The sequence below is a fragment of the Charadrius vociferus genome, unplaced genomic scaffold (genome assembly GCF_000708025.1).
Source record: "Charadrius vociferus isolate BGI_N301 unplaced genomic scaffold, ASM70802v2 scaffold822, whole genome shotgun sequence".
In the NCBI taxonomy this organism is placed as follows: Eukaryota; Metazoa; Chordata; class Aves; order Charadriiformes; family Charadriidae; genus Charadrius; species Charadrius vociferus.
Genome location: NW_009647481.1, coordinates 2853029 through 2878840, shown reverse-complemented (window position 1 = coordinate 2878840; position 25812 = coordinate 2853029). Strand labels below are relative to the sequence as shown.

Below are 25812 nucleotides of genomic sequence, written 5' to 3'. Positions count from 1 at the left end.
CTCTTTTGGTAAATTTCTTTATATATTATGCCAGTTTCATGGTTCTTTGGTTTTGTGATATTATAACTGAAACTAAATTATCTGGGGCATCTTAGAAGTGGCAGTCCTTAAAAAGAAGGAGGATGCTTATTTGGCAGTAGTTTGGAGAATACCCATAGCAGGTCACTGTCATTTTTGAAGTTTTATCCTTCCATGTTTATACATGTGTTCCCATGGGGTTTTCTGCTTTCACTGAGTATTCCCTATGGCTTCTATTAACCAACTTACCCAAATTCAATAAGAAAAGCTCTCTGTCTTTTTTTTTTTTTTTGTTATGATCTTTCTTTTTTAGCCAGTTACTCTGCTAACCACACTCCAAGATTTTTTTCATGTTTAAAAGTGGAGCCCACTGTTACATAAAAATTAAAAACCTAATATAAACCCTTATTGGATAGAATTTAAATATTTTTTCATATTTCAGATACAAAAGAAAAGTGTTCCAACAAGTCCTAGTTACTCCGTGGGTTTCACTTTAAAATGAAAATATGATTTCTGTGCACTTTTTCCCTGCTTTCTCCTGGGGCAGAGAATAGCAACTTGACAGAACAACATGAAGAGGTTCGTATAACACATCTCCACTGCCTAGCTGGCTTTAAAAGCCATATAGCATTTTATCCTGTGTAAGAATTATATAGTTAGAAAATTATATGACATGTTTGTATGCGTGCTGTGTTACACTGACCAAGATTTATGTCAGTACATCTTCCTTCCTTGATGGAAAAGTCCCCATTTATGCAGACTGGATGCATTTTACATTATTGTCTGTTGATGTAGAATTAATTTGTTTTAAACTCTGTGGGTAAATTCGCATTTATATTGGAACTCCTGTGTACGCACATGCTTGAATCTAACTGGATTCTTTTGTTTTCCCCTACTGTAGCTGCAAAAAATCAGAGAGCATTATTCTAGTGAGAGTCCCTTTGCCAGGGTAGTGCTGGTAAACAACGAGGTTAACAGGGCAGCTTCAGGGCAATTACCTCTGCATCTCATTTATTTCAACTGTTTGTTACCAGAATCTTGAGGGTCCTTGTGAAAGGTTCAGGATGTGTGGGTTTGGGTTTTTTTGTTCCCCTTTATAATCATCATGTAGGTCCTGGAAAAACCTCTTTATAGACATTTGTGTAATTTTCTGACGAACAAAGCGACAAGTTACCTTCTCTTTTTAAGGCAGGCTGAGTGTGAAAGATTGCTTTAAAGGAAAGCATTAAGAGTTCTCCTGGCTTTAGTCAGTGTGTATTTGCAAGGTTTGCTGAGTATGTCCTTTGTTTACCCTTCACCACCTCTACAGATGAGAATAGTCCGTAGTTAGACAGCTTTCAACCCACAAGAACAGTAGTCAAACCAATTTTAAAATATGCAGGTTAAGAGAAATTATTATTATTTCAAAGAAGCTATAAATAAAAGAGTAGCTTATTAACCTCTTATCATTTCCAGCCTGATTTTATAGTTCTTCTTATAAAATTAATCGAATAACCGGAGTACCAATACAATGCTTTTAATGTGGAAGGGGACAAATGACAATTTGAACTGCCAAAGTAAAAGCACTTTGGCGCTAGTGTACGTTTGAAACATCAGGGAAAAGTACCAATGTTCCGCACATAAAAGTTCATCTGGTTCTTTATCTCAGCAACTCGGACCTTATGGCTTACTTAGCTATGCCTAAGTAAAAGGGCAAACTCTGAGCTGGCAAAAGTGTTATCAACCAGGTAAGGCAGTGCTGATTTTAATCTCAGGCTAAGAGATGGCTGTGTATTGGCATTTGCAAATGTTTCAATAGTGGATTGCACGTACTTTGACAAAACCAATATTCATTCTTCAACAAGAATGTCTGGTACTAAACAGAATTGAAGTTTTTTCCATGAATATCTTCAGGATTTGGTGAGATTTGGCCTGGTGACAAAAAAACATTGTGTTTTTGGAAGCTCAAGTGCAGCTGTGCTACTGCTCAATAATAAATAATAAAATAAAATCTTACATAATTTACAATAAAACGTATTGGCGGATTCCTTAGAGATTGCTATTAGTTAATCATAAACATACACAGTGGGTAGATTTGTTAGCGTAATAGATGCAAGTTTTTGGAAAAATATTTTTATTGGGCCGTATTTGCTCTGTAAGATCAATTTAAAAGCAAGAGGAGTTTCCGGAGTGATGTGACTTTCAGCAGTTTTAAGCAGAATTATTATGATAAAGCTTTTTTTAACCGTTCGCAAATATATTCTATTAGTCTCATCTCTGATCATCTAGTTGAAGTTTAATTTAATTTTTCTGTGTTCAGTGAGTGCAGCTGTAAAAGAACAAAATCGATTATAGAGCGGCGTAGTTCTGAGAATACAGAAGGTGTCTCTGTTTAGTTTTAAGGAAGTGAATCAGCATCCAAGGCATTCGTCTTCACAATATGTGTAAATTTAAAATATATGGCTTAGAAATAAAAGATGATACTGCACTTTAATGAACTTAAATTGCTCAGTTCTACCCTTTTCTCTTCAACCCAGTTGTTGATCTCCCTTGCAGGTAGTATGCTTTGCTTTGCAGTCCTGTATAGTTGGCGATCCCCTCTGGTGTTTTTTTTTCTGCTGTTAAGTATTATACCTCTGGCGGGGGACTGGCTCCAGGGCTCCAGCTCATCTCACCCATTCTATCGCTTCCTTCAAGTTCCCAGTTTGGTTTCCAGTACTTTTAAAGGCAAGAGACTGGCCAAGCTTTACTACAGTAAATAATGTAGGGATAGTATTTTTAATCTTACTCTTCACTACTATTTTGTGTGTATGCTTTTGTTGTTTCTTTGGAATACTGACTGCATCAGCTTTAACATGGGAATGAGCGTGCTGGGATGCTTGGCAGGACAAGCCAGGCTTTGCCAAGTTGATTGACCATCTGGTTTAGTGGCAACACGGAAATGGAATAGTGCTTTGAATACGAAATTAGTGAAATAAGCTGCATGGCAGCGCTGGGATATTTGGGATTCTCAGTGGGTATCTTATGTACCAGGGCAGGAAGTTTCTTCTGGCCTGTGAGACCAGTCTGGAAACTAGCTAAAGTAATTGTGGTGAAGCAATTAGTGGATTGCAGAGAAAGGAGAAAGGAAGATGTGCAGCCTGAAGCTGCAGAGACCCCTGAAGGCAAAGATGGAAGGTTTCAGCTGGTACAGCAGAGCTGCGACTGGGAGTGTGGGCAGCAGTGGTTCAGTGAGGAGGTGAAACAGCTGGGTGGTTTTGTTGGTTTTTTTGGTAACTGTGCTCTGGACAAGCTAGTTCAGTTTTCAAGCAATGATTGCTCATTCCAGATGATTGCCTTCTCACTTCACGCTAAATAGTCTTATCTATAATTTATTTGTACATACATTAACACGATGTTAATATTCTGGGAAAAGTAGTAAATTATACAACTGTGTTTGAGCACAGACTTAAGCATAAGTGAAGTCAATTACAGTAGAGTGTTCATCTTAGCCAGAGACTGTTGTAGAAATTCTGGAGTGGATTTATGGCACACAACCAACCAAACAGCAAAACCCAGTGGCAGCGGCAAAAACATTGCAGAGAATGAAAAATCTTCTTTTTGGAATATTGCTGGGAAATCAAGATGAAGTTAAAAATAAATAAAAAAAAAAATAGATGGCAAAGGATATATTCTAAAAAAATCATGCTACTTTTGTCATACCATAAAAAAAGCTTACTGCTTTTGCCTCTGTTTGAAAAAGTCTTAAATGAAATAATTTTGAAATTGCCTTGATTGTCTAACTTTATATCTTGCAGAACAGCTGCTATTACTATTTCATTGGATTATAATATTGTCCTATATTTTTCATCTAGTAGTCTGCTGTTTTTATAGTTGTATATCCTTTTGGTGAAATCATAATGTGGAGAAAACAGTAGAACAAGCTAAAACAGCCCAGCATGTTTTGAGTCGGAAATCAAAAGCTGTCAGTAAGATGCAGAAACAGGATGCCTAAGCTTCTGTTCAGTCAGCTATAAAAGACAAGAAGACAGAACCAATGAACTATGTGAATGCATAAATGGAAAATTAAAACCTCAGACCTACTAAGAGTAGATGAATCTGTTATTGTAAATTAATTATTAGTAAGGTGCACTCATTGCCAAGGTACAAGAAGTCTGCGTGGATTAGGAGCTAGTTCCCATTTCAGATGTACTCTACGCGTCTGATGAATACTCTAGGTTGTTGCATAGCAGCCTGTTTGAATGTTTACATTTTTGCACTTTTACAGCTCGAAGCAGTACATTTTAGGACAGCACATGCATTGGCAGTGACATCTATTTCTGGAGAAGAAACAGAACTACTACATTAGCAGTTCACTTCAAATTCTGCTTATTTTTTCATTTCAGACTGCTATTGTTTAGCGTTTGCATAATATGATAAAGGTGTTTGTTCTAATTTCTACATGTGCCATAGTTCTCAAGGTATAATGTGCTTTCCTGAAGAACCGTGACTTCAAACCATTGTGGTTCTTCATGGCATCACTGTGCATCTTCCCTACTTCTCTTTTCTGGTAATTATGTTGCTCTTTAGCTCATGACACTAGACAGGTGTGATGAGTCAATAATTCTGTGAAGATAGTAATTTTGGGAGGCCTTCTCAATTATGTGCTTGTGCTACAACATAAATATTGATGATTTTTAACATTATATTGAAACAGTTGATCGGTTAGCTTTTCTTTAATTACATTAAAGATAATATGTTTCTCAGTTTTTCTCCAGAAGGATTTTTGCCCTTATTTCTGAACAAAAAAACAAAACCAAAAAAACCCCAAACAAACAAACAAAAACAAAAAAAGGAGAGAACTGTTTGGCCCATAGAACTTCTTGGTCACCCTTTATGTGCACCATTTCTACAATTACTGTCACTAACATATGATGAGTTTTGAAACTTCTGGCTTAACCTGAAAGGGAGTTCAGAATTAAATCTAATCTATGCAGTATGATTGCTTCATACCCCAGAAAAAACGTTGGATCTTCTGGATAAGATTCTTTATCCAATACAGAAAACTGTGCATTAATCAAATGTAAACTATCATTAGTGAATATAGGGTTACAGATTGGGAGGATTGTGGTACGTAAAGAAGTCCCCTTACCTTACATTAATAGTGAGGGTAAGTAAAATGAGCATTTGAAACACCCAGTATTCTGCTAAATAGGAGGTATAATGACAACCACATCATCTTTGGCTTTCAGAAGTCTTTGAATTATTGGGAATTATTCATGGTTCTATTTTGTCCGCTTTTTAATGATGTACATATGGTTATATATTTACACTCGGGCTCTATGTTGGTGAAGCACTCTGTTAATGAGGATAAATGTTACCTAAGGGCCTACATGAAATAAATACCCTCCTTAGTCCGTCCAGAAGTACACCTGCATGAAGATTACCCGTCCTACAGCCACTGATATACTTCTACTAGATTAGAATCAATGTGTAGCTTCATTCTATGTTATTTCTGTTGCTGTTTGTTTTTCCAGTGCATTTGCTGTATTTATTCTTGCGGTGCTCGTATTATTTGAAGTTACTACGGCAACCTGCCACCATCTGCTATTATAAAGTATGCTGGGATTTAGTTGCTAGGTGTTGAAGTTTGTCATCTTACTCATATGACCCTAAGGTTTTTCAGATGTTTCCTTTCCTGTACATGTTTCATCCACAGCTAATATGCACTTTAACAACACTGGGAAAGATTCCGCACTTTTTCCTCTTGACCTTAGAAAGCCCTATTTCTTTCACAGTATACACCTGTAATGCCTTTTGATTTACTTTGTATATATTCAGCCAAAACAGCATTTCTTTTAGCTTGGCCACTACTTTGCAGTGTTTATACTAAAGCCAGTCAGCATTATAGTTCATTTAAATTTTATATTAATTATGATTTTTTTTGAAGTGAACAGGAATTTAATGTTTCCTGAGACATATTCTCCTCTATCTCTTTTTCATTTGACTACTATTTACTTGTGTTCGTGCTCCCGATAAAAGTGCAATGTTCGTCCTGTTGATTTCCTTATTTCTTTACACATTTTTGGAAATGCTGTCAGACAATTGGTTAATTCAAAAAATAAAGTTCAGTGCTTTTTCTATTCCGTTTAGATGGAAATGAATGGTTTTAAGTAGGAAAACATATTTTATTAGATTTCTTTATAGTAGTGCAGTGTATTCAGAGTTATTTCTGTTAATTTTTCTTAGTATTGTCTCATCAGTCAAGTGTTCGATAGGTTTATTTTTTTATACATTTGACCTACCTTGAATCTACCTTTTCTGCTGTAATTCACAGGCTAAATCCTAACAAGCCTAAGCACAGCTGAGATGACTTGATAGGGTTCTATCTGAAGAACTTCACCACCTCTGCCACAACCTTTTTTTATACTATTGAATCCGTACATACAATGCTTGACTTAATGAAAGAAATTTTTGAATCGTAAGCGTTGGACTATTATGTTTGTAGGCAGTGCTTGATTCTGAATTTCTTCTTTCCATCTAGTGAGCATGCAGTCTACATTCAAAGTGTAATAGATCATTCTTGTGCAGAAATTACAGTATTTTCAAGCAGTTCATGCTCTTTGCACATCCTAGTAAGATGTGCTTAAACAGCATAGGAGGATTTCAGTGAATACATGGAGATATTGGCAGATTTGATCACAGCGATAGTGATAGTCCTGTATTACATTGAAGTCCTACCAGTGCGAAGGGCAATGCTGAGAGTGCATGAGTACTTCAAAGATCTGAGGCTGCATCTGAGAAGCGAATCTTTATTGCTGGCGTTTGGGGATTAGGAGGGAGGGGCAAGCTTTTAACCTATAAAGAAGCTAGCAGTTAATTTCTAATAGTTGAGATCACTGGCAAGAAAATTATTAACGATCAAATGGTATTTGTGTCTTTTCCTGATTTACAGCTACATGGAAACGATGGAGGAAGTTTTTGTAGCAAACCAGCTTTACTGTCACCTTCTTTTTTTATGTATCATTCAGTCCCACTGATGTGAATTTGAGGGGTTTGGTGCGGGGAACTGGCCGGCAATATGCGATCTTTGCTTAGGGCTCTTTTCAGTAACCAAGGCATATAATCTGTTAATTTTAAATCACCACACAGTTACTAAGAATAGGCATTCATGCTGTACCATAATCACAGATATAGCTAGACACATTTTAGAAGTTGGTTTCAAGAAAAGAAATAACCTTCTTAAATTCTTTATGCCTTTAAGCAAGATAATACATCTTTTCCATTCTTGTGAATAAATGCTGCTTATTTCAAGAAGTGATTATTTAACATGAGTATAGAAAGGCATTCTGTGGTGAATGTTTAACTACTAAAAATACAAGCTGTTTTTCATGTACAATTCTCTAACTTCTGTCAGTAATCTTTTCAAAATCAAGACATCAGAAGAACGCCCCCCCTCCTCCCCCAATTTCAGTACTGAATCCTTTGCAGTTCATTATTACTTTCAGCTGTACATTTAACATCACAGAAAAGATTTGTCAGATCCATAACTGTAAAAGTGAACTACTACAGCAGGAAAACCAGCGTTTCTTTTTAGAAGAGCATCAGTACCCGAGAACACACGATTCCTTACCTGAAAGCTTTTGGTTTACCTGCAGAAAATGTGTCTTCTTAGCATTAAAAAGTAGGCAAGCCTCTCACTGGCACTCATGTTACTCCAAAAGAAGGTATAATAGGTCCTTTATATTGTAATTTCCACTGTTTATATGCAAGAAGTGTGCTGGGTCTGCTCACGTAGGAATAAATAAATAAAAAAAAAAGGCAGAACAAACTGAACAGCAGCTAACATATGAAAGTAGAAGACCTCTAGTGGCCATAACCTGAAGTTAAGGAAGGCTTCCCCCTTAGACAAAATGGTTGGGTACGACAAACTGAAGCTGATACTTTGGTAACCTGTGCCTTTGTTGACTTTCTGATGCAAGCAGAAATATAAAGTAAATCAGAGTTAAACAGAGAATCTGATCAGTACCAGATGGAAATTAAGTTCTGGTCAGAGGGGCTGGTGAGTGCCTTGTGTCAATTCTAAACCGGTATGATGGAAAGATCTAAGTACATCTAGAAAATTATTTTGCATGCTTATCTACTTCATAGTAGATTTTCATAAAATCAAAGTATTTAAAGCTGGTTCACTTTTAAAACCATAACTAAAAGTTCAGAAAATTATAAGATCTCAATAAGGAGGATTCTTCACTGTCTTAAAGGAAAACTGCAAATCATTAAGGTCACTATTATTGCCTGAGAGAAATGTGTTTGTGAGTTTCAGTAAATTACACTGAAAACCTAGGATTATAAATACTTGTATCTCTTTCAGCATTTCTGCTGTAGGAATTGAGGAAAAATAAAATATTTCTTTTTGAGGAAGATTGAAAAGTTTTGAGAGAGGAAAGTAGTATTATTCTATAGAAGTTTTATGGAGTTCTGTAATAGCTACTTAAATGCCTGCAGAATCTAAAATATATCCTTTCTTGCAATATTTCATCCTGTGAATAGCCTGTGTTTCTAGAATGATTAGAAATTTTTGATGCTAATATATTTTCTTCCTATGAATTCCTAATGGAAGAATCCTGGGCAATATCACATGCCTTTTAGGAGCCTTAAGGTAACATTGAGTTGTACTTTATGTATAAAAGTATTCTTGTCACAATGTGTGTTTCCATGCAGCGTTTCATAAATGATGCAGCTTTCTCACCAGAGCCTACCCCTTTTAAGGGTAGCTTTTGAATTACCCTTTTTGAGTTCTTAGTATGTTTCTTTCATCTGGGCTTGCAAAAGCTTAAATATGATTTTATTTTTACATATGTAAAAGCATTTATTAGGCATTTAGAGCGTAATTTCGAAAGAATACAATCCAATCATTTAGAAAGAATACCACCCAACATCTTAAGTAACCTGCATGTGTTGATTTCTGTCTGGTTTTCTTTCAGAGTCATTTTGTGGCATGCATGACAGCGATCTTAAATCAGATGAACAACCAGCATTATTCAGTTTACATTGAAACTTTTCAGACAAGTTCAGAACTAGTGGTGAGTACAAAACAATCACGGAGGTGATAAATAATTCTAAGTATTTTATTTCCTGTGTAAAATCAGTAGTATTTTTTTGTATCTTGGATGTTATCTGATTCTTCCTAGAATGAAGTCAGCTTCTGTATGTTTTCTGCCTCTGTCATTTTGTTGCCTCCCTCTTCTTATGGTGACCTAGGACAATACTGTAATCAGAAATTTGGAAAGATAGAGATGTCACTGTTGTTGACCCTGGCACCGAGGTGGTAATATAATAATCAAGAATCAGTAATGGGATCTTTGTGTTACATTGTTCTGAGAAGAAAAAAAAACCACAAGCAAACAGCAAAACCACAACAAAACCAACCCTCAACTAATTGAACCCTCCTTCCCTCCCTCCCTGCTTTGCACATGGTGGTCCATTTTCACTATCGAGTCTACTCCTGGTTGAATGCTAAATGCAATAAATGCCTCATTATTGCAACGCATCATTTTATGCCAGTTGTTTCTGGCATAATTTAACAATACTGGGCGTTTATTCTACTTTGTACCAGTCAGCGATCCCTATGTGCTAGAAGGTTTCAGTAGTCCTGTGCCTGTCCTTTTATACTCCTGACAGAACTCTGGAATAAGTCTGGGTATTGGCAAAGGTTTTGATTACATCGTCTACATTTTGTCCATGGAGGTAATATTTTCAGTTGGCAAGATTTGCCCATTTTCCTTTCTTTATTAAAGTCAGAGTGGTGCCATAACTGAAATGCAAACAGATAAAATCTTGGGTAGCTTTTGCAATTCTTCATGTACTTTAGTTTACTTGAAAACTTAACAGTATTTTAGCGTAATTTCAGCTTCCAAGCAGACTGGGTGCTTGGCCCTAGAAATTTTAGTGATTCTTAAACTACAACAGTTGTGCAGAGGAAAAAAAAAAATAAAAATCAAGATGACAAGACATCGGTGTATCCAATGGCTTTTACTGTTTGTAAAGGCATTGGTAGTTGTCTTCCCATTTTTTTTCGATACCATAAGTATGTGTCAGTGAAGATGACAAAGATTTGTTGTCAAATAGTGCTGTTGAGAGATATTGTTCACTTGGTTGTTTGTAAGTAATATGACAAGAAAGAGTACAAACTTTGCAGAGAGTTGCTTGTGAGGTTTTGGTAACAGATGATGACATTTCAGCTTGCAAGTTTTGCAGACTTCTAGGTGACTTGCTTGGAAGTTCAAGGGTAAAACTGCCGATATGTGCTGTACAGGAAATAGACCTGAAATGATTGTGTTCGTTTTATTTAAGTTCATTATACAATGATGTCCAAATACTTCTAGGCAAAGAAATAGTGTTTGCATTGTTTGAAAACTTTCTGTCAATGCCTTCCGGTTTTAATTTAGAATACTAAATTTCGACTAAATTGACAAAATAAAAAATCCTGGATTTTTCAAATCTGTTAATTCTTTATACACAGTGAGACTGTTTTGCCAATTAATAAAAAATGCAACAGCTTTACTCTGAAGTACTATAACTTTTTATTTCTATTCATTTATGGCTTATCTTTTCCTGAGAGCACAATGTAATGATTTTATCTTTCATTTGGAATCCGAGACTGCTGTTTTACAAGACCTCAGTTCCAATCTTGGGCTTACTGATATCACCCGGAATTTTTCCTTTGACTTCACGGGGAGCAAAGTGGAGCCCTCCATCTTAATTCTTTGATCACACAGGAACACTTAAACCTGGTGTTACACAGTCACAGACTTACTGTATTTTTCTGTTCTAGGACTTCTTGATGGAAACATTCATAATGTTCAAAGATCTCATTGGAAAGAATGTTTACCCTTCGGACTGGATGGCAATGAGCATGGTGCAGAACAGGTAAAGTGAGGCTGGAGCATCAGCGCTCGTCTTCCACGTGCTAGTGAAAAGTGAGCTCGTTTCATATCTTACAGAAAGTTTTGCTGTGCAGTCTAAGATGATTGTGTCATTCCAGTTCGGTGACTGCCAAGAAGGTCATAATCTGAAATAATTTACTGACAATACATTAAATAGCTACCTGCCTGTGCTTTAAGTCCACTTAAAATAGAAAGGGGAAAAAAATGAACAGTGAAGTGGAAGCACATAATTGGTCTCCATGTTGACAGTCACAAGAAGCCAAACTGTAAAAGGCCTGTTGAATCTTAAATGTACAACTTCTGCACATGATTAGAATGTCTTCACTAATACATCAGCAAGTTCATTGTGGTGCAAGAGTTGTCAAACACATTTTTCTTTCCAAAATGATATGGTTGCTTGGATTGCTAAAAGGTCTGAAGATAAAGACCAAATCTTTGAGCTCGATGCACTATTTGTAGGAGGAGGTTGGTTCCACGGTGCTTACTGTAGCTGACATTGTTGAGGAAATGTATTGCTGTACTACAGATCATTTGAGGTTTCATCACGATTGATTACTTGAAACTCAGGTATATTGCCTCTGCAGATCAAGATGGCATCTAAGCAAAAGTTTGTATAATCAAATTTATCACGCTACCTATTGTTTGCTCTATGAGAGCTTGCTATTAGTATGAAATCTTTGTGTACTCTTATATTATAAAATTGACTGAAGGAAATATCTTGTGGACATAAGCTGTGCATATTTACACCTTTACCCGCAGCTATAATCTGTCTGTTTTGGTGTTGCCATAAATGATGGTGGGATAAACGAAGTATTGCTTGATCTTTGTTAAGCTCGGGACCACTGTTGTCGTGGCGTTAGTGTTGCAAGTAGCTTAAGTGAAACTTCAGGTCACACACATTTTGCTGCCACATGAGCTCTTTTCAATTTATCATTTCCATATCATGTGATACTGAATTGGAAAGACAAGAGAAGTGACCTTTGAGCACTTCCAACATTGGTAATGGGTTTAGACAGCTGGTTTGTGTCAGCATATCCTCTGTCTGTAACAGAGGAAAGCAAGGGAGAGTTGGACTGAGAATGCAAAGTGAAACACACGGCTGCTGTAAACGTTAGTTGGTCCAATTTATTTTTGTGGAACTCGTAGGTGAGGAAGAGTTTCTCCAAAATTTGAACACACAGAGGTTTTACAGGCATCTGTATATGTAGCAGAAATTGATCAAAAAAGTAGCTGCGAGTGTGTGACCACCTTGTGGATTTTTTTTCTTTTTATTTGCTGAATTTCGTTCTCTTCATACTTAGTGGAAATTGTGGCTAAAAATCTCACTGAAAGGAGAGATCTGGGGGGTGGTGGGGAATCACTTCATTTGCATTTTTTATTTATTTGGGTGTTGTCTTCAGGGCTGAACTCATTTTTGCTTCTTGTTCTCACAGAAACACTTTCAGTTTATAAAATGGATTGGATTATGAAGTGAATATTCTTGGGTTTTTTTGAGCAAGACTTCTTTTGGTGAGGTAGATTTTCGTCACCTGTATTATTATTATTTTAGTTTTGTAGAAATGGCAGTAACATTGAGTTTTCTAGAAGTCGCAGAGAGACTAGTCTAAGAATGAAGTCTCAAAGATGCATAGGTTCCAATTAACTTCGAATTCCACAGATGCTGTTTATCTGAAATGTCAAAGTTAGGTAATTTTACTCTTCCAGTTTTAGAATATTGAAAAGGAGAGAACAGAGAATACTTAATGAAGTTGATAGTCTCCTGGGAGTGTTTGGTCTTGAGGAAAAGATTTGCTAAGAAAATTTACAGCATGATGATAATCGAATTTTGATATTGGATAAATTTTCATCTAGGATTTGAATGGAAGGATGCTAGATGAAAAGGGTTTTTTGTGTGTGTTCCATGACTCAAAGCAAGTGTTATGGTTCTGGTGGGTAGTGATGATGGCAGTGAGGCCTCAGGTGCCTAAACCTTGCTTTCTGTCACTCATCTACGCTAACGTTCGCGCGGAGAGATGGCTAACGTCTCTTCTGAGGGGGGCAGATACACACATGCTGGTGGATGTGGTCATTCCAGGTAAGATTTTGTAAATGATAGTAGTTTCATCCCACTTGTTTCTCTGTCTGAGCCAGTCTTTGGCCTATAAAGGTACAATCTAATTCAGTGCACGTTCTTATGTTGCTGCTGCTGCAATTTGCAATTATTTGTAATGTAGCAAGGATTACTCTTAAAAAGTATCAGCTTAGTACTAAAGTAACCTAACAGTCTTCTATTGTATGTAAGTGTATCGAACGTTTCATGTGTAAAACTGTTTCTCTTATCTAGAAAATGCTGTTAACTTCTGCATTATTCACATGTATAGGATTATTTTTTGTTTTAATCTGTGACGGTGGGGGAAGTCTCAACCCTCGTTCAAAGAATATACTTTGGGGTTTGGGAATTCACATGGTGCTATCTATATTGCCTCAGTTACCGACAGTAGAAATTCATTTGTGGTACTGTATGTTTGTTGATAATGCCTCCTAACGACTCTGAACTTTGTGAGACACTTTGGTCCAGGCAGGCTTTGTTGCTCTAAACCTTATCCTGCATTGGAGAGGTCAAATGGAAATATTTAAAGAAAAAAGTCAGCATTAAAAAGAAATGTTTAGAAGCTATTTAACAGTGCTTCTGTAAACACATTGCTTACCTAAATTGACTTGGCACTGTTTATACTCTTTGATGATGTTGCTGTTCCCAAGATTACATAAGGAAATGAGTTATCGATGTTACTTTCATGTCTTAATTTTATGTTAAATCAACAACTGGGAGGGGGGGATTTTTGTTACTAGTCTTTATAGCGATTTGGGTTTGGTTTTTTTGTTTGTTTTGGGTTTTTTTGGAGGGGGCGGGTGTTCTGTGAAATAAATTGAAGACTGCTTAGGTATCTAGATTTGTCTTATCAAGATGCTTTACTCCAAACGAGAGAAATAGCAGAGAAAAAGTCACAAGGGATCAGGCTGAGTTCTCTTATAGTAACAATGCGCTGAGAAAATAAGTTAAAACCTACAAAAAGTGTTAGCACAGGTAAGGTCTTGCATTCTTAATTCTCCTGTTCTGAGCAGGAGACTACATGCAGGCCTTTTTACACCCAGAAGGAGGTATTTTACCTCAAGAGTCTTCCCTTTCTGAATTTGCAAAAATATTAGTTACAGGCTGTAAGGCATGTCTATTGTGTAACCTAGCTAACGGCAGAATGTAGCTGGCATGTCTTCCCTACAGGCATTCCGCAAAGCATGACAGTCTCCCCCGGATGATCTCCTGTATTTTGTACCTAGCAGGGAAAGTGGGCATTGGAGGAGTTTCGCTGGAGGATATACTGCAGCACAGAAATGTAAAATCAGAGTACATTTACTTAGAGACAGAGGAGAGGGAAGAGCATAACTAGCACTGCAAGTTTGGTCCTGTTTGTGGGTAAAAGGTGTTCCTAATGAGCAGAGCACTCTAACTACTCTTATACATAAATAAAGACAGACAGTGCATGTATGATATCAAGGATATTTCTACTAAATGTTAGGTGTCTGGCATAGATAAGGGGAAAAGAATGAGAAAGTTACTTACAAGGTCCAAAGGAAGAGACAATGGACACATTCACATCCAGGAGAAACTGTGGTAGCGGAGTAGAAGTTTAATTGACTAAACTTACGTAGTCGAGCTTTGCCTGTATCAGGATGGAATGACTTAACTCAAATTACTTTACATCACTATTACAAATAACATGCTGTTTGCTTTCAAAGCATGTTCTGATTCCCAGAGCCCATTTGAAGGAGGCAGAGGCGGTGTACTAGCCCCACTGGCCTGGGAGTATTCTATTAGCAACTGAGAATCAAAGGGAGAATGAACTGTTACTTTTTTTTTTTTTTTTCTGCTGGTTTTCTCCCTTCTTCCATTAACAGCAATATGGGAAGAACAGTTTTTTGTGGCATGCTAGATGGGGCAGAACGCTTGAGGACATAGTAAAATCCTCACTGAGGTCATGAGGATATAATATCTGAGATATTTTTGTGATCCGACATGGTAGATTTAATTAACTTTGTTCTACTGAAGGTTGCTTACTGCACACTTCTTACTAGTTGCTACTGCTTGTATTTGCACTTTATTCCACTTACGGTACTTAGACTATTGGCTGTTCGGTTATTAAAAGCAGTAATTCCTAGGTACGTGGCATTTGTGGGGAAATGCTTTGCTGGTTTAGGTAATACCATAAAATCTGCTTATCTCTTAGCTCTCCATAATTTTAATTGAGGCACGTAATTCCTCCCAGGAAATTCCCGTACCTTATTGTCAACATGAAGTGCATAGAGAATCACATTTGCTGAATAAAAGAAGTGGTTAGGGGGGTTAGCAACTAAAGGGTGGTATTCATATCCCTTCCTTCTGTTCCTCTGGGTTTTGAAATGGTAATTGCTCAGACAGAGTTTGAAAGTACGTGGTCTTACCATAATTAATACCTGGAATCGGTGGTGGTTAGTGTCTAGTCTGAAGTGGCTTAGTAAGCACTTTCATTGTTTGAGTGTCCTTTTGAGTTGTTTCTTGCACCTTGTTGACATTATGGTTAGATATTTAAAAATAAAAGGAAACAGGTTTTCACCAGTACATTTCAAGGTCAGATCCTATTTGCTGAAAAACTTAAGTGAGATAACACTGTAGGGTATTTTCTAACACCAGTAGTTAGGCTTTTTCTAAAATATGTTTTCATTACTTGTATATCTGAGTGGTTTCAGACATCTGTTGGAGTCAAATGTTCCCCAGCCCTTTTTAAGTCTAACTTGAAAGGTTTAGCGCTGCAGGTATTTGGCAAAACAGCTGGAAATATTGCCAATTTTCTTTCATTATACATACTAAAAATAGCTGCTTATTTGCTGATGAACTGCTTTGTACCACCCTCAAGACTTGGTTCTCATGTAGCTCACATGTTGTGGCAGTGTTATTAATTCAGTAAAATCTCATTATGGCTTCAAATCAGTGCCACCTGCATCCCCGAGTACCGTTTCTCAGGCTGCCAGGAACTATAGATTCTGTTGGTATCATCAGGTCCTGGGCAACCGGCAGAATGAGGCAGACTAAGTTCCTATTTGTCACCTGGCAAGGGACAGAAAGGACTCCAGACCTGTTGGTTTTGGTTGGTTTTTTTTTTCATAGACCATCTGTGAATGGCTTTGTTAAACATCATTTCTGAAACACACGTTTTGCACACTATGCATATGCATGTTTCTGAACCTTTGGAGCGCAAAAGTCTTTTCAGAAGAAGGAGCTGCTTATAGTATTGTCCTGTGAAACTTGATAAAGCTTTGTGCATTAGCAGGAGATAGCATTTTTAGAGCTGTAGTCCCAGTCTTTAAGTAACAGGCACACATAACAAATTCAGTGGCTGCTGGACTGCGTTTTCTTTAAAATTTTCTGAAGAGAAAACCTGAACAGCTGGTAGTCACAATTTAAATGTATTACTCAAGAATGGTATTTGTAATAGTTTGGGAGGGAAGGGAAATGGAACACAGTTTGCAGAAAGTAGTGAAACATGCCCTTTTTCAAGCAAGAAGCTTAATTATTTATGGGAGAGATGCTATGAGCTGTATTGCTACTACCAAGTTACTAGATTCCATAGAATCATAGAATATCTTGAGCTGGAAGGGAGAAAAACCCCAAATTAATTCAAATGTTAGAATGACTTCTCGGTCTTCCACCTATCTATTGGTGGAAATGAAAGCTTGTCCTAGTTTTGTGTTTTAGAAATATTTGATACTGTGATATATGCATTAATGTCAGTGGGTATTGGGACTATTCACAGACGCTATAGACAAGGTATGCAACTTCACGTGACAAGGGTATGCATTATCCTTTACTCCAGCTGGTGTTGTAATATGGTGTTCAATTTATAACAGTTGTGATGAGATTTTAAAATCAAGAATAACATTTTAATTATGGAAATACGAAAAAGAAATCCTCCTTAACTTTAATTCTCTTATTATTAATAGAAAGTGGTTCTGCTTTGACAGGAAATGTAGAAAAAAACCTCAAATTTATTTTATCCAACTGTGCTTTAACAGTTTGCTTAAAACATTGCCTGGCTCGTTATTTGTCTTGCAGAGAATAAAAAGGGACATTTTACTTATTTATATGCAATTTCCCCGTTAATATAAAGTCCCTTTGAGAGGCAAAGGGCGTTTCATGCCTTTATTGTTTTTCTTACTGGGGTATTTGGTACGCTGTGTCTCAGTATTCTCAGATTTGTATGTCCTTTCCATTAAATCTAGGTACCTCTGTTTCCTAGTTGTCTTTCCCAGTCCCTACGAATGTCAGTACTTGTAAAAGGGCAAATTGCGTAAAGTTAGTCCTGGCGAAATGGAGTACAGTGGATAAAGAAGAGAGGCAGTTGTTTCACTGGGGGTTGTAAGTTTTCTTCCGTGGAGAGTTACGCTTCCAGCTGGGGCTGGTGTGTCTGACTGAGTCATGTAATGCTTTGCTGTCAGTTGTAAGCCTAGCAGAGATCATCTCTTCCATCTGTAGGTGTTTGAGTCTGGTTGTGCCTGATGTAACCCTACTTTTCAATCACTTGCATCGTTCTAGCACCAAATACTACAAGATGCTTATTCTGCTCTAACTCTGCATGTTGCTCGTTGTTACCCCTGTTGTGGAATTATCTGCTTACTGAGAATCTAAAAACTTAATTATGTGGTGACTGCAGCAGATCATCTGCTCAGCAAGACAGGCTATTGCATACCATGGTCCTGGTACACAACGCATGCCTATTACGTTTTGACTGCAGTCATTGAGTCTTTTATCGAAAATGCAGAGAGCAAACATGCTGTGAGATATCCCTTTCCCACTCCTGCTGCGGAGTATCTCATCTTTCTTGGTATCAACTGCTAGGATGCTCCTGCTTCTAGAGTACGAGGTCTCCTGAACTAAAAGCAGAAAACCAACTTGTTAGTCTGGTTTCAGAAAAAGACATTAAGATAAACTGTTATTTTTCCAGATACAGCTTTGACTTGCGTATAAAAATCTCTTAAGGTTCTTTGCTCCATGGCCTGTTACAAATTTTTTTTGGTATGTTTTTGGGTATTTTAATTTCACTAAAACATTTGGGGATTAAGACAACGAGTGGTATTCTCCACTCTGTGGAACATATGTGCAAATGAGTTAATCAATAATGAAGAGATTACCCACATAAACTGTTGTAAAAATGTCACTACAGAAAAGACTGAAAATACAGATTCAGTATTCATAATTTTCATCAGGTGTTGTAAATGCTATTGAGCAATCTTTCTGTGTTCTTTCTAATGAGTAACTGTGGCCAACACTTCGTATCTTAAGGGATTTTCAGGAAATTAAATATACACAATTTTATCATGTTTAACATCACTTTGAACTGTTGTTTTCATATTTTTAAACAGTGACATCACAAAATAACAGTGCCGATTTATTATGCATTTGCTGCGTAATGATTGTTTGTAAAGACATAATCTTCTGATTCAGTGCAACAACTTCTGTATTGATACAGTTTTGTCTGTAAAGTAGTGAGCTCAAGCGAGCAGCAGTTAGACAAGAGGCCGATGCATAGTTCTCTGCACCTGTAATTACAGATAGTGTTCTTAGCTTCAGAAAAACCTAGGCTGCCCTCAAAGTCAAGAAATTTTGTCCACAGTGTTACCCATTAGCTTCACGTCATTCTCCAATTTTAATCCTTTGCCACGTGACATAATAAAAGTATTTCTAGAAATAAGCCCTGGAAACTACCATGCAAATATGTTTACCAAATTATCACCTCTGCACCATTCTTAGATGTGTCGAAAAGAACACTAAATGATACATACAAATATTACAGTAAGGGTAAATCAGTGCCAAAAATCATTGGAAGAATGGAGAAGTAATTTCACAATATCATTTCAAACTTCCTTCAAAGGGAAGGCCATGAGAGTTTTTATTCATGTATGACATCCTGATGTAACCACGTTATGTCCTTACATTAATGTATCCTAACTGGCTTTCGGCTTTGTGTCGTATTTCCAGACTTGATCCAGCACCAAAGAAATCATGCGACTTTTAATTATTTTTCTTTTAATTCAAAATATTTCTATTCTGCAAACAATTAGCTGGAATGCACATAAAAGGAAAGTGAAGTGAGAAGATACAAGGAAAATTACTGAAAATACTTTTCAAACTAAGTTACTTATATTCCATTGTGACAGCTTTTTGTACGCCTAGATTTCAAGCTATGACGTCTCCTGAAGTCTGTTAAACATCATGTTTTCAAAAGAGTTTGGCATAAATGTGTACCTAATATGCAGTTCTGAAAATGTATTTTGATGCCTAAATGGGAGATAAGCAGTCTTGAAAACATGCTGTAAGCGGATGCTGAAGGAAAAGCTACATACAAAGAGACTGTTGGCAAAGTCAAGAGATCTTAGATGGAAACTTCCCCTGTATAGCATCAGAACAATTGCTCATTCTTGTCTTTCTCTAGGTGTTGCTTTTGTACTGCTGTCGAATTAACTCGGATACATTATAGCGTGTATTATTTTGGTCTGCTTGGCATAGCTACTCAAGGTGAATTTTCAAATGATACTAATAAAGGAAATGAATTGTACACAACAAACAATTTATATTTGAGACAGGAGAAGCTGGATAGCAGTTATTTTTAAGCAGTTATTTTCTGACTATGCTATTGGGATAGATTCTTTGGCTGTATGTTGAAAAATAATTTAGGAAAATGACAATTGCTTTATCATTAGAATTCAGTATGAATGGTACAAAAAATTATTCTTCAGTCTGTAGTGATACTGTGTTGACACAGGGCAGAAATATGATTAAATCATACTACTTTCTTTGCATGACAGTCCCTATTTTCCCAGTTACCATGGAAGTGGATTGCTTCCTAAGTGTTGCCATTATTGTCCTCTTAATAACTAGGTTTCATGTAGCTACAAGGTTTTTAAGTAGTGTTTCCATCTTGCATTGCTCTTCATTTCTAAATCACTGATCGCTTGCTGCATTGTTAGGAGATAATTTCTGCTGTCGCTTTTTAAAGATTTTTGTTGTTATCTTTTCACCCGTTATCTTTTCACCCGTTTTCTCAGGCTTTCGCCTGCTGGTCTGTTTTGGTCACTGAAGTAGTAAATGTTTATTTTCAGTCTGTTCTGTCACACTGATTGTTTGTCTGGTCTGTCTTCTGTGTATTTTGTATCTTCCAGGTTTAGTTTATAGCTGCTGATGGCTGTGCTGGTCATTGACAATGATCAGCATTTGGGATTGGGTCTGACCTGCTTTGGTAGTCTCGTCTTTATTTAACTTGTCTTCTATCTTTGCACACGAGAAGGAAGAGGAAAGATGACAGCGGCCTACAAAAGGATCAGTTGATTTCAGCTGCTTTTCCTTTGTGCTCGCTTCATGTTGAGATACCTGTCAGGTGTCTTCTGCAAAGCATTTTACGAGGATGCTACTATCAAGTCACCATAAATAATGTGAAAGTATTATTTCAGCTCTGCTAGTCCCTACTCCAGATTCCATAGAGTCGGCATGCTGGCAAGACCATGTCCATCAGGACTCAGAAAAGATCTTTAAAACAGCAGTCAGTGCGTCTCCCAGGCTTTGCAAGAACTCCCCTCATATTCCTCACCTGCTCAAGTTAGAGGATTTACTGGTGAAAGTGCTGACTGATCAGCCTCTGGAGGTTACAAAAAAAAGCCCTGCCTGCCAAACTGAAGTTAGCCTAACTCCTTCAGAGTTTAATTTGTGGACCAAATTCTCTGAAGGAAAAGCATTTAGGGTTTGTGGGAAGAAATTCTGAGTTTTAAAAACTGTCCATGTCCTTGGTTTTCACATGTGATTTTAAAAAAAAAAAACCACCACTAATTATATTCCAGCATTTGAACAGTTTCTTTCAGTAAAAGCTTTCACAACAACTTAGGAAATAGTATTTATTTTTAAAGCTTTTCTCCATTTTTTTGTGTCTGATTATCCAGCACAAGTTTGTATGTGATTAATTTTTTCTACCTGTCATTACATCAGTGTAACTGCAGCTTCAGAAGACATAGCTAACGTGAGTTTGAGTTGATGCTCATAGATACCTAAGTGAATTAATTCAGCCTTCACCTCAGTATCTGGATTGCTCCTCTCAAAGTTAAAGCAGCGAACTCCCAAATTTTAGAGTCTTTTGAACTTGAAAAGACACTGAAGAGCATCTCACTGCTGTTGGATCACTGCTTTAAAAGAATTCACGTGAAAGAGTCTGAGGAAAGATCAAGTCATGATTTTTGGGAAGGTTTATAATTCTGTACCTGATTTAGGCACCTTTCCTAAAATCACTTTTTGGACCCAGAAGCGTTCTACATCAGAAACTAGGTGCAGAAAAAGGCCAGCTTTTGCAAAGCCACCTAAGACCAGGCAATGCCAATTGGGGGTGTTTTAGGTTTTGTTTTGTTTTACTGCGATCATCTCTTTGTTTTATGCTGCAAGGAGTCAATACACCGATTCTAAACTTGTTTGCTAAAAATAACTTGGAGTTCCACATCTATATTTTAGGTTTATCACCAATTTGCACTTCAAAAGCAAGGATACTGTGCAGACCTATTTTACTGTTAAATAGAAAGTTATCATCTTTTAAGGAATAGTCTTAACATGTTTAACAACATGTTGTTTACGAAGACAAAATTGTTTCTTTGCTGCACCCCAGCCCATCTGTTTTTTTTCTGTTTGAGGGAGAATCGTTTGAGATCAGATTTTTATCTTAGGATGACTTATAATTTTTCAGCTTTGTCGGTCTTAAATTATTTATCTATGTTACTTACAGCACTGTTCTATCCCTATTTAGAACACGCATCTAAGTATTTGAAACTAAGTCCAGTTGCATAGTATTCCATTCATTGGGCTTTCTTTCAAGCCAAAATTTGAAAGAAATTTCTCTGGCAGTACAATAAAGCAAAGCAGAAGCAGCAGGAAATTTAGAAAGGTAAAGGAGATAGCAGCAGTTGAACCACGGCACTACCGTTGCTGTCCTAAGCCAAAACCTTGCCTTTTTAGACCAGGATTAAGCCCAGAGACTTGGCCTTTGAAGATCCTCCATAAATCTTGAGGCCCAAGAGATTGGTACGAACTGTAAATTAGAAGAATTGATCCCCAGAAACTCAGGAAATATCATGGAAATTATTGCAGGTAAAGGAATTTCAACAATTTTAGATCAGAATTATTTAAACTGGTGAGAAATTAATTCCATATTAAGTAACTGTAGAAAAGTTATCATAATTAAACACCCGCTGAACATATTTGTAGCCTGTGTGATGATTAACATTGAGGGAAAATGTGATAGGAGGAGAAGGTTAAACAGAAAAAACACTGAGTGGCATTATCTGTATGAGAAATCAAGACCCTGTCCTTTGGTCAGTCTTGCTCAGTCTGAGCTTGCAGAGTGAAACAGAGCAGCAATCCCCGAGTTCAGAGAAAAGGTAAGTTCCAATCATCTGTTCTAGAAGCAACGGTACTTAAGTAATATTATGCTGTGACAAGATAATCCTTTTCAGTAATTTTTCTCAGTAACTTCTGAAGTCAGACAATACGTACTGGGTTTTTCTGAGCTGTTCTGGGGCACACTTTTTTACCATCTCTTTTCTAGCTGTATCTTCTCCATTGTGTCAGTTATAATTAATAACTGATGTTATGAATAATCAAGTGAGGAATGACTTCTCCGATCAGATGACTTTAACTCTCTCCTCTTGGAGCAACGTGTAGTTCTTTAAATAGGAATATGCTCTCGGTGACAATTAAAATTATACTTTCTCTTGTTTTCATCAAAATCTCAAAGTGCTTTATAAATATGTTCTAAATTCGTACGTGTGGCTAGCTAATTAATACCCCGTTTTGGTGAAAGGGGCGACTGGGGCATATAGATTTGAGGTAGGACAGCATGGCATTGGCAGGAGCCAGGAATAGAATTCAAACCTACTGCCTAAGAGACTTCCAATGACAGAAATAGATAGCCCCTTTAGGCAAAATACAAGTGCATGAAAATATTTGGAACTTGACAGCCTGGAATTATTGTATGCTTCCTGCAAATGTGTCATTCCACTATGTCAGATAAAAATATCTGCGAGAATGAAAGGGATATTCACAGAAGATAGCTTACATATAATTATATTGTATAGAATCCTGCAAAAATTTTAATATTATCATTAATTTTTACTGGGCACTAAGTACCTCAGTATTTCTCAGGTGTCCTTAGGGCTTTTTACATATGGCTAACATTAAACGACAAGCTCTTCACAAAAATTTTAAAATATGACACACGAGAAATATGTCGGTATTATTAAATAGATTTACACTAATAAATTTCATGTGTGTTTAAGTTATGAGTATTTCTACTGTATCTGGCACGATATTTCTGTGCTAAAAGACGAAGTACCTTAAAGTGCAGGGATTTTTAATGTGAGACAAATTGTCAGCACCGTACCACGTCCTGCCCAAACAGGATATTTAGGTGACACGTTTCACCGTAGGTGCTGGAGTAGTGAGTAAAGACACAGAAGCCAGGAAAGTTTTTAAAAAGCCTCAAAAACAGAGGACACCCCTTTCTACCCCAACAAAAGACTTTCTGAGGGAAGGGAAATGCTACCCCCTGAGCAGCTGGAGCTGAAGGACTTGATTACGTGAGTTGGCAAGAAATATACACTTTGTAAATGAAAGGAGAGCCTAGAGCAATATAGTTCTACAGAAAAGACATGATGCTAAAAAGGCCTTGACCCAAAACTCCTGCTCGGAAGAGTAATGGGGATGCTGACAGCCAGAACAACATGTGGGTGGCTGTGATTCTGCCTAGCTGTGTGGGGGTTTTGTGCTGTCTCAAGTAGACCATTCTTTTTAGAATCCCCCCCACCTCTCTGGTTTTGGGTTTGTTTTTTTTTGTTTGGTTGGTTGGTTTTAAATCTGAAACTGTTTGTGTCAAGCATCAGGCAGCTTTGGAGAGATAAATGCACCCATGCGAGTGAAGCGTTAGGAAGAATGTGTTTATGTTCTTGTGGGTAGTGTGGGACAGCTTGCAGAGGAGATCGCATTTTCCGCAATGAGAGTTGATCACATAAAAGGTCAAAAAGAAAGTACAATAGCCTGTTCAGACCATCGTAGGCTGAAATTGCAGCGGGGACTCAGGGCAATTCTGTGATTATACAGAGGTTGTTGAGGAGAGTGGTGGTAGCCTGCAGGAACAGTATTGAGCAAAATCAGGTTTCTTGAACTTGAGGTGATTTGATGACACTCAGCATTTCACAGATCAGCCCTTAATTCAGCTGGCAAGATCAGCTGAGCTGGTGTTAGAAGATTAGACCAGACTGTGCCCCAGACCGTTGGAAAGAAGCTCATCTGAATGTGTGGGAGGATGCAGTAGAGCAACCCAGCACCCCTAGATGTCCGTTACCTTCCAAAGCCACCGTTGCTGGCGTAGTTAAAACCATAGTGTCTCTCTGATCACATAAAAAGAAATAAATAATTACGTTATTTCCTTGATCACATCAACATTACAGAGGAATTTTACATGGATGGAAAGGAAATGTTCTTTAGGTTTTCGCAAAGAATTTTTTTCCTTGTGGAAAACCCTAATCCATAGCAAAGGATTTCAATCTGGCCAGGCAAGGTGTTGCCCTACTGAAGCAGCCCCTTTGGACTGTTGCTTAGTGGTTAAATAGGATTCCCTCTCATAAGCCTACCAAAAGCTGAACTTTTGCTTTACCTCCCTCATTAAGAAACTGAATTTAGCCCTTGCAAACTTTTTTTTTTTTTGATGGTGAGACTAAAATTCATTTCACTGACTCTTCTCTTTCTGGTAGTGGCTCATAAATGGCTGCCTAGGGAACAGTATAACAACAGAGCTGGGAAGAAGTAACGCTGTTTGATGTGTTCTCCCAGCCCCCAGTGACCAATGACATTTAGTAGTCCTCCCTTCAGTTTTGTCTTTGATGTGTCGAATCGCTTCTGAGCCAGTATAAAATTCAGGCATTCGCAGCGTCCTGTAGAAATGAGTTGCGTAGCTGAGCAAGACTCGCGTAAAAACTGTGTCTTGCTTATTTTGAGTGCACATTCTGATTTTGTTCAGTGCTCTCCAGTGTTTGTATGAGAAACAGTGAACAGTAAGGCTCTCATCTCCGTGGTGCTTCTAGATAGATTCTGCCATATCCCTCAGCCACGTAATGTCCCCTGACTAAAGAAACCAGGTCTCAGGCACGACCCATTAAAGGTGTTTGATCATTTCTTTGTCACATTTACTCCCTTGTTTTCTTCCCTCTTTTCTTTTTGTATTTGGGTTTTTTTTGGGTTTTTTTTTTGAGATGGGAGACCAGAACACCACACGGAATCCAACACAAGGAGACAATATTCTTTGACAGTAACATACAAATATCTTGTGGTCTCTTAATCTTTTGCTAGTAACAATTCTAATGGTTGAATTACTGCTTTTTCTGATGCTACTAAACACTAAGATGGTGGGGGGTTGTGGACCTGTCTGTGATAACTAATCGTTCTTTTTCCTGGTTGGTAATAGCCAGTTGACAGTCAGTCATTGTATTTGGACAGTTTGGATTGGTTTTCCCTTCTGTTCACCTCTTCCAGGTTGCAGTATGTTTGCCCTCGCAGTTTTTCCCATAGAAATATTTAAAACTTTTAAAAATTTTACCTATGAAGCAGAGGAAAATGGATCACTTGTTTTCAAAATTGTAAATTGAATGCAACTGAATTATTTAAATAAACTTTATAAATATTTCTAGATACAATTGGGTTTTGCTTTATGAATGTACCATGCTGGAAAGTTAGACCAAGAAATAACTTTTAGCTTTAGAAATGTGACTTAATCTCGCTGCATTAATAATGAGCATA

At 37.3% G+C, this 25812-nt stretch overlaps 1 protein-coding gene across 1 annotated transcript in view; it reads left to right on the top strand.

Annotated features, from left to right (window-relative positions):
* DOCK2 (dedicator of cytokinesis 2) overlaps positions 1-25812 on the top strand; it is a 209459-nt gene that overhangs the window by 121439 nt on the left and 62208 nt on the right. Inside the window, exons 28-29 of the mRNA XM_009880752.1 lie at positions 8961-9059; positions 10811-10905. Of these exons, the coding sequence (XP_009879054.1) occupies positions 8961-9059; positions 10811-10905 (194 nt within the window). The remainder of the gene's footprint in view (positions 1-8960; positions 9060-10810; positions 10906-25812) is intronic.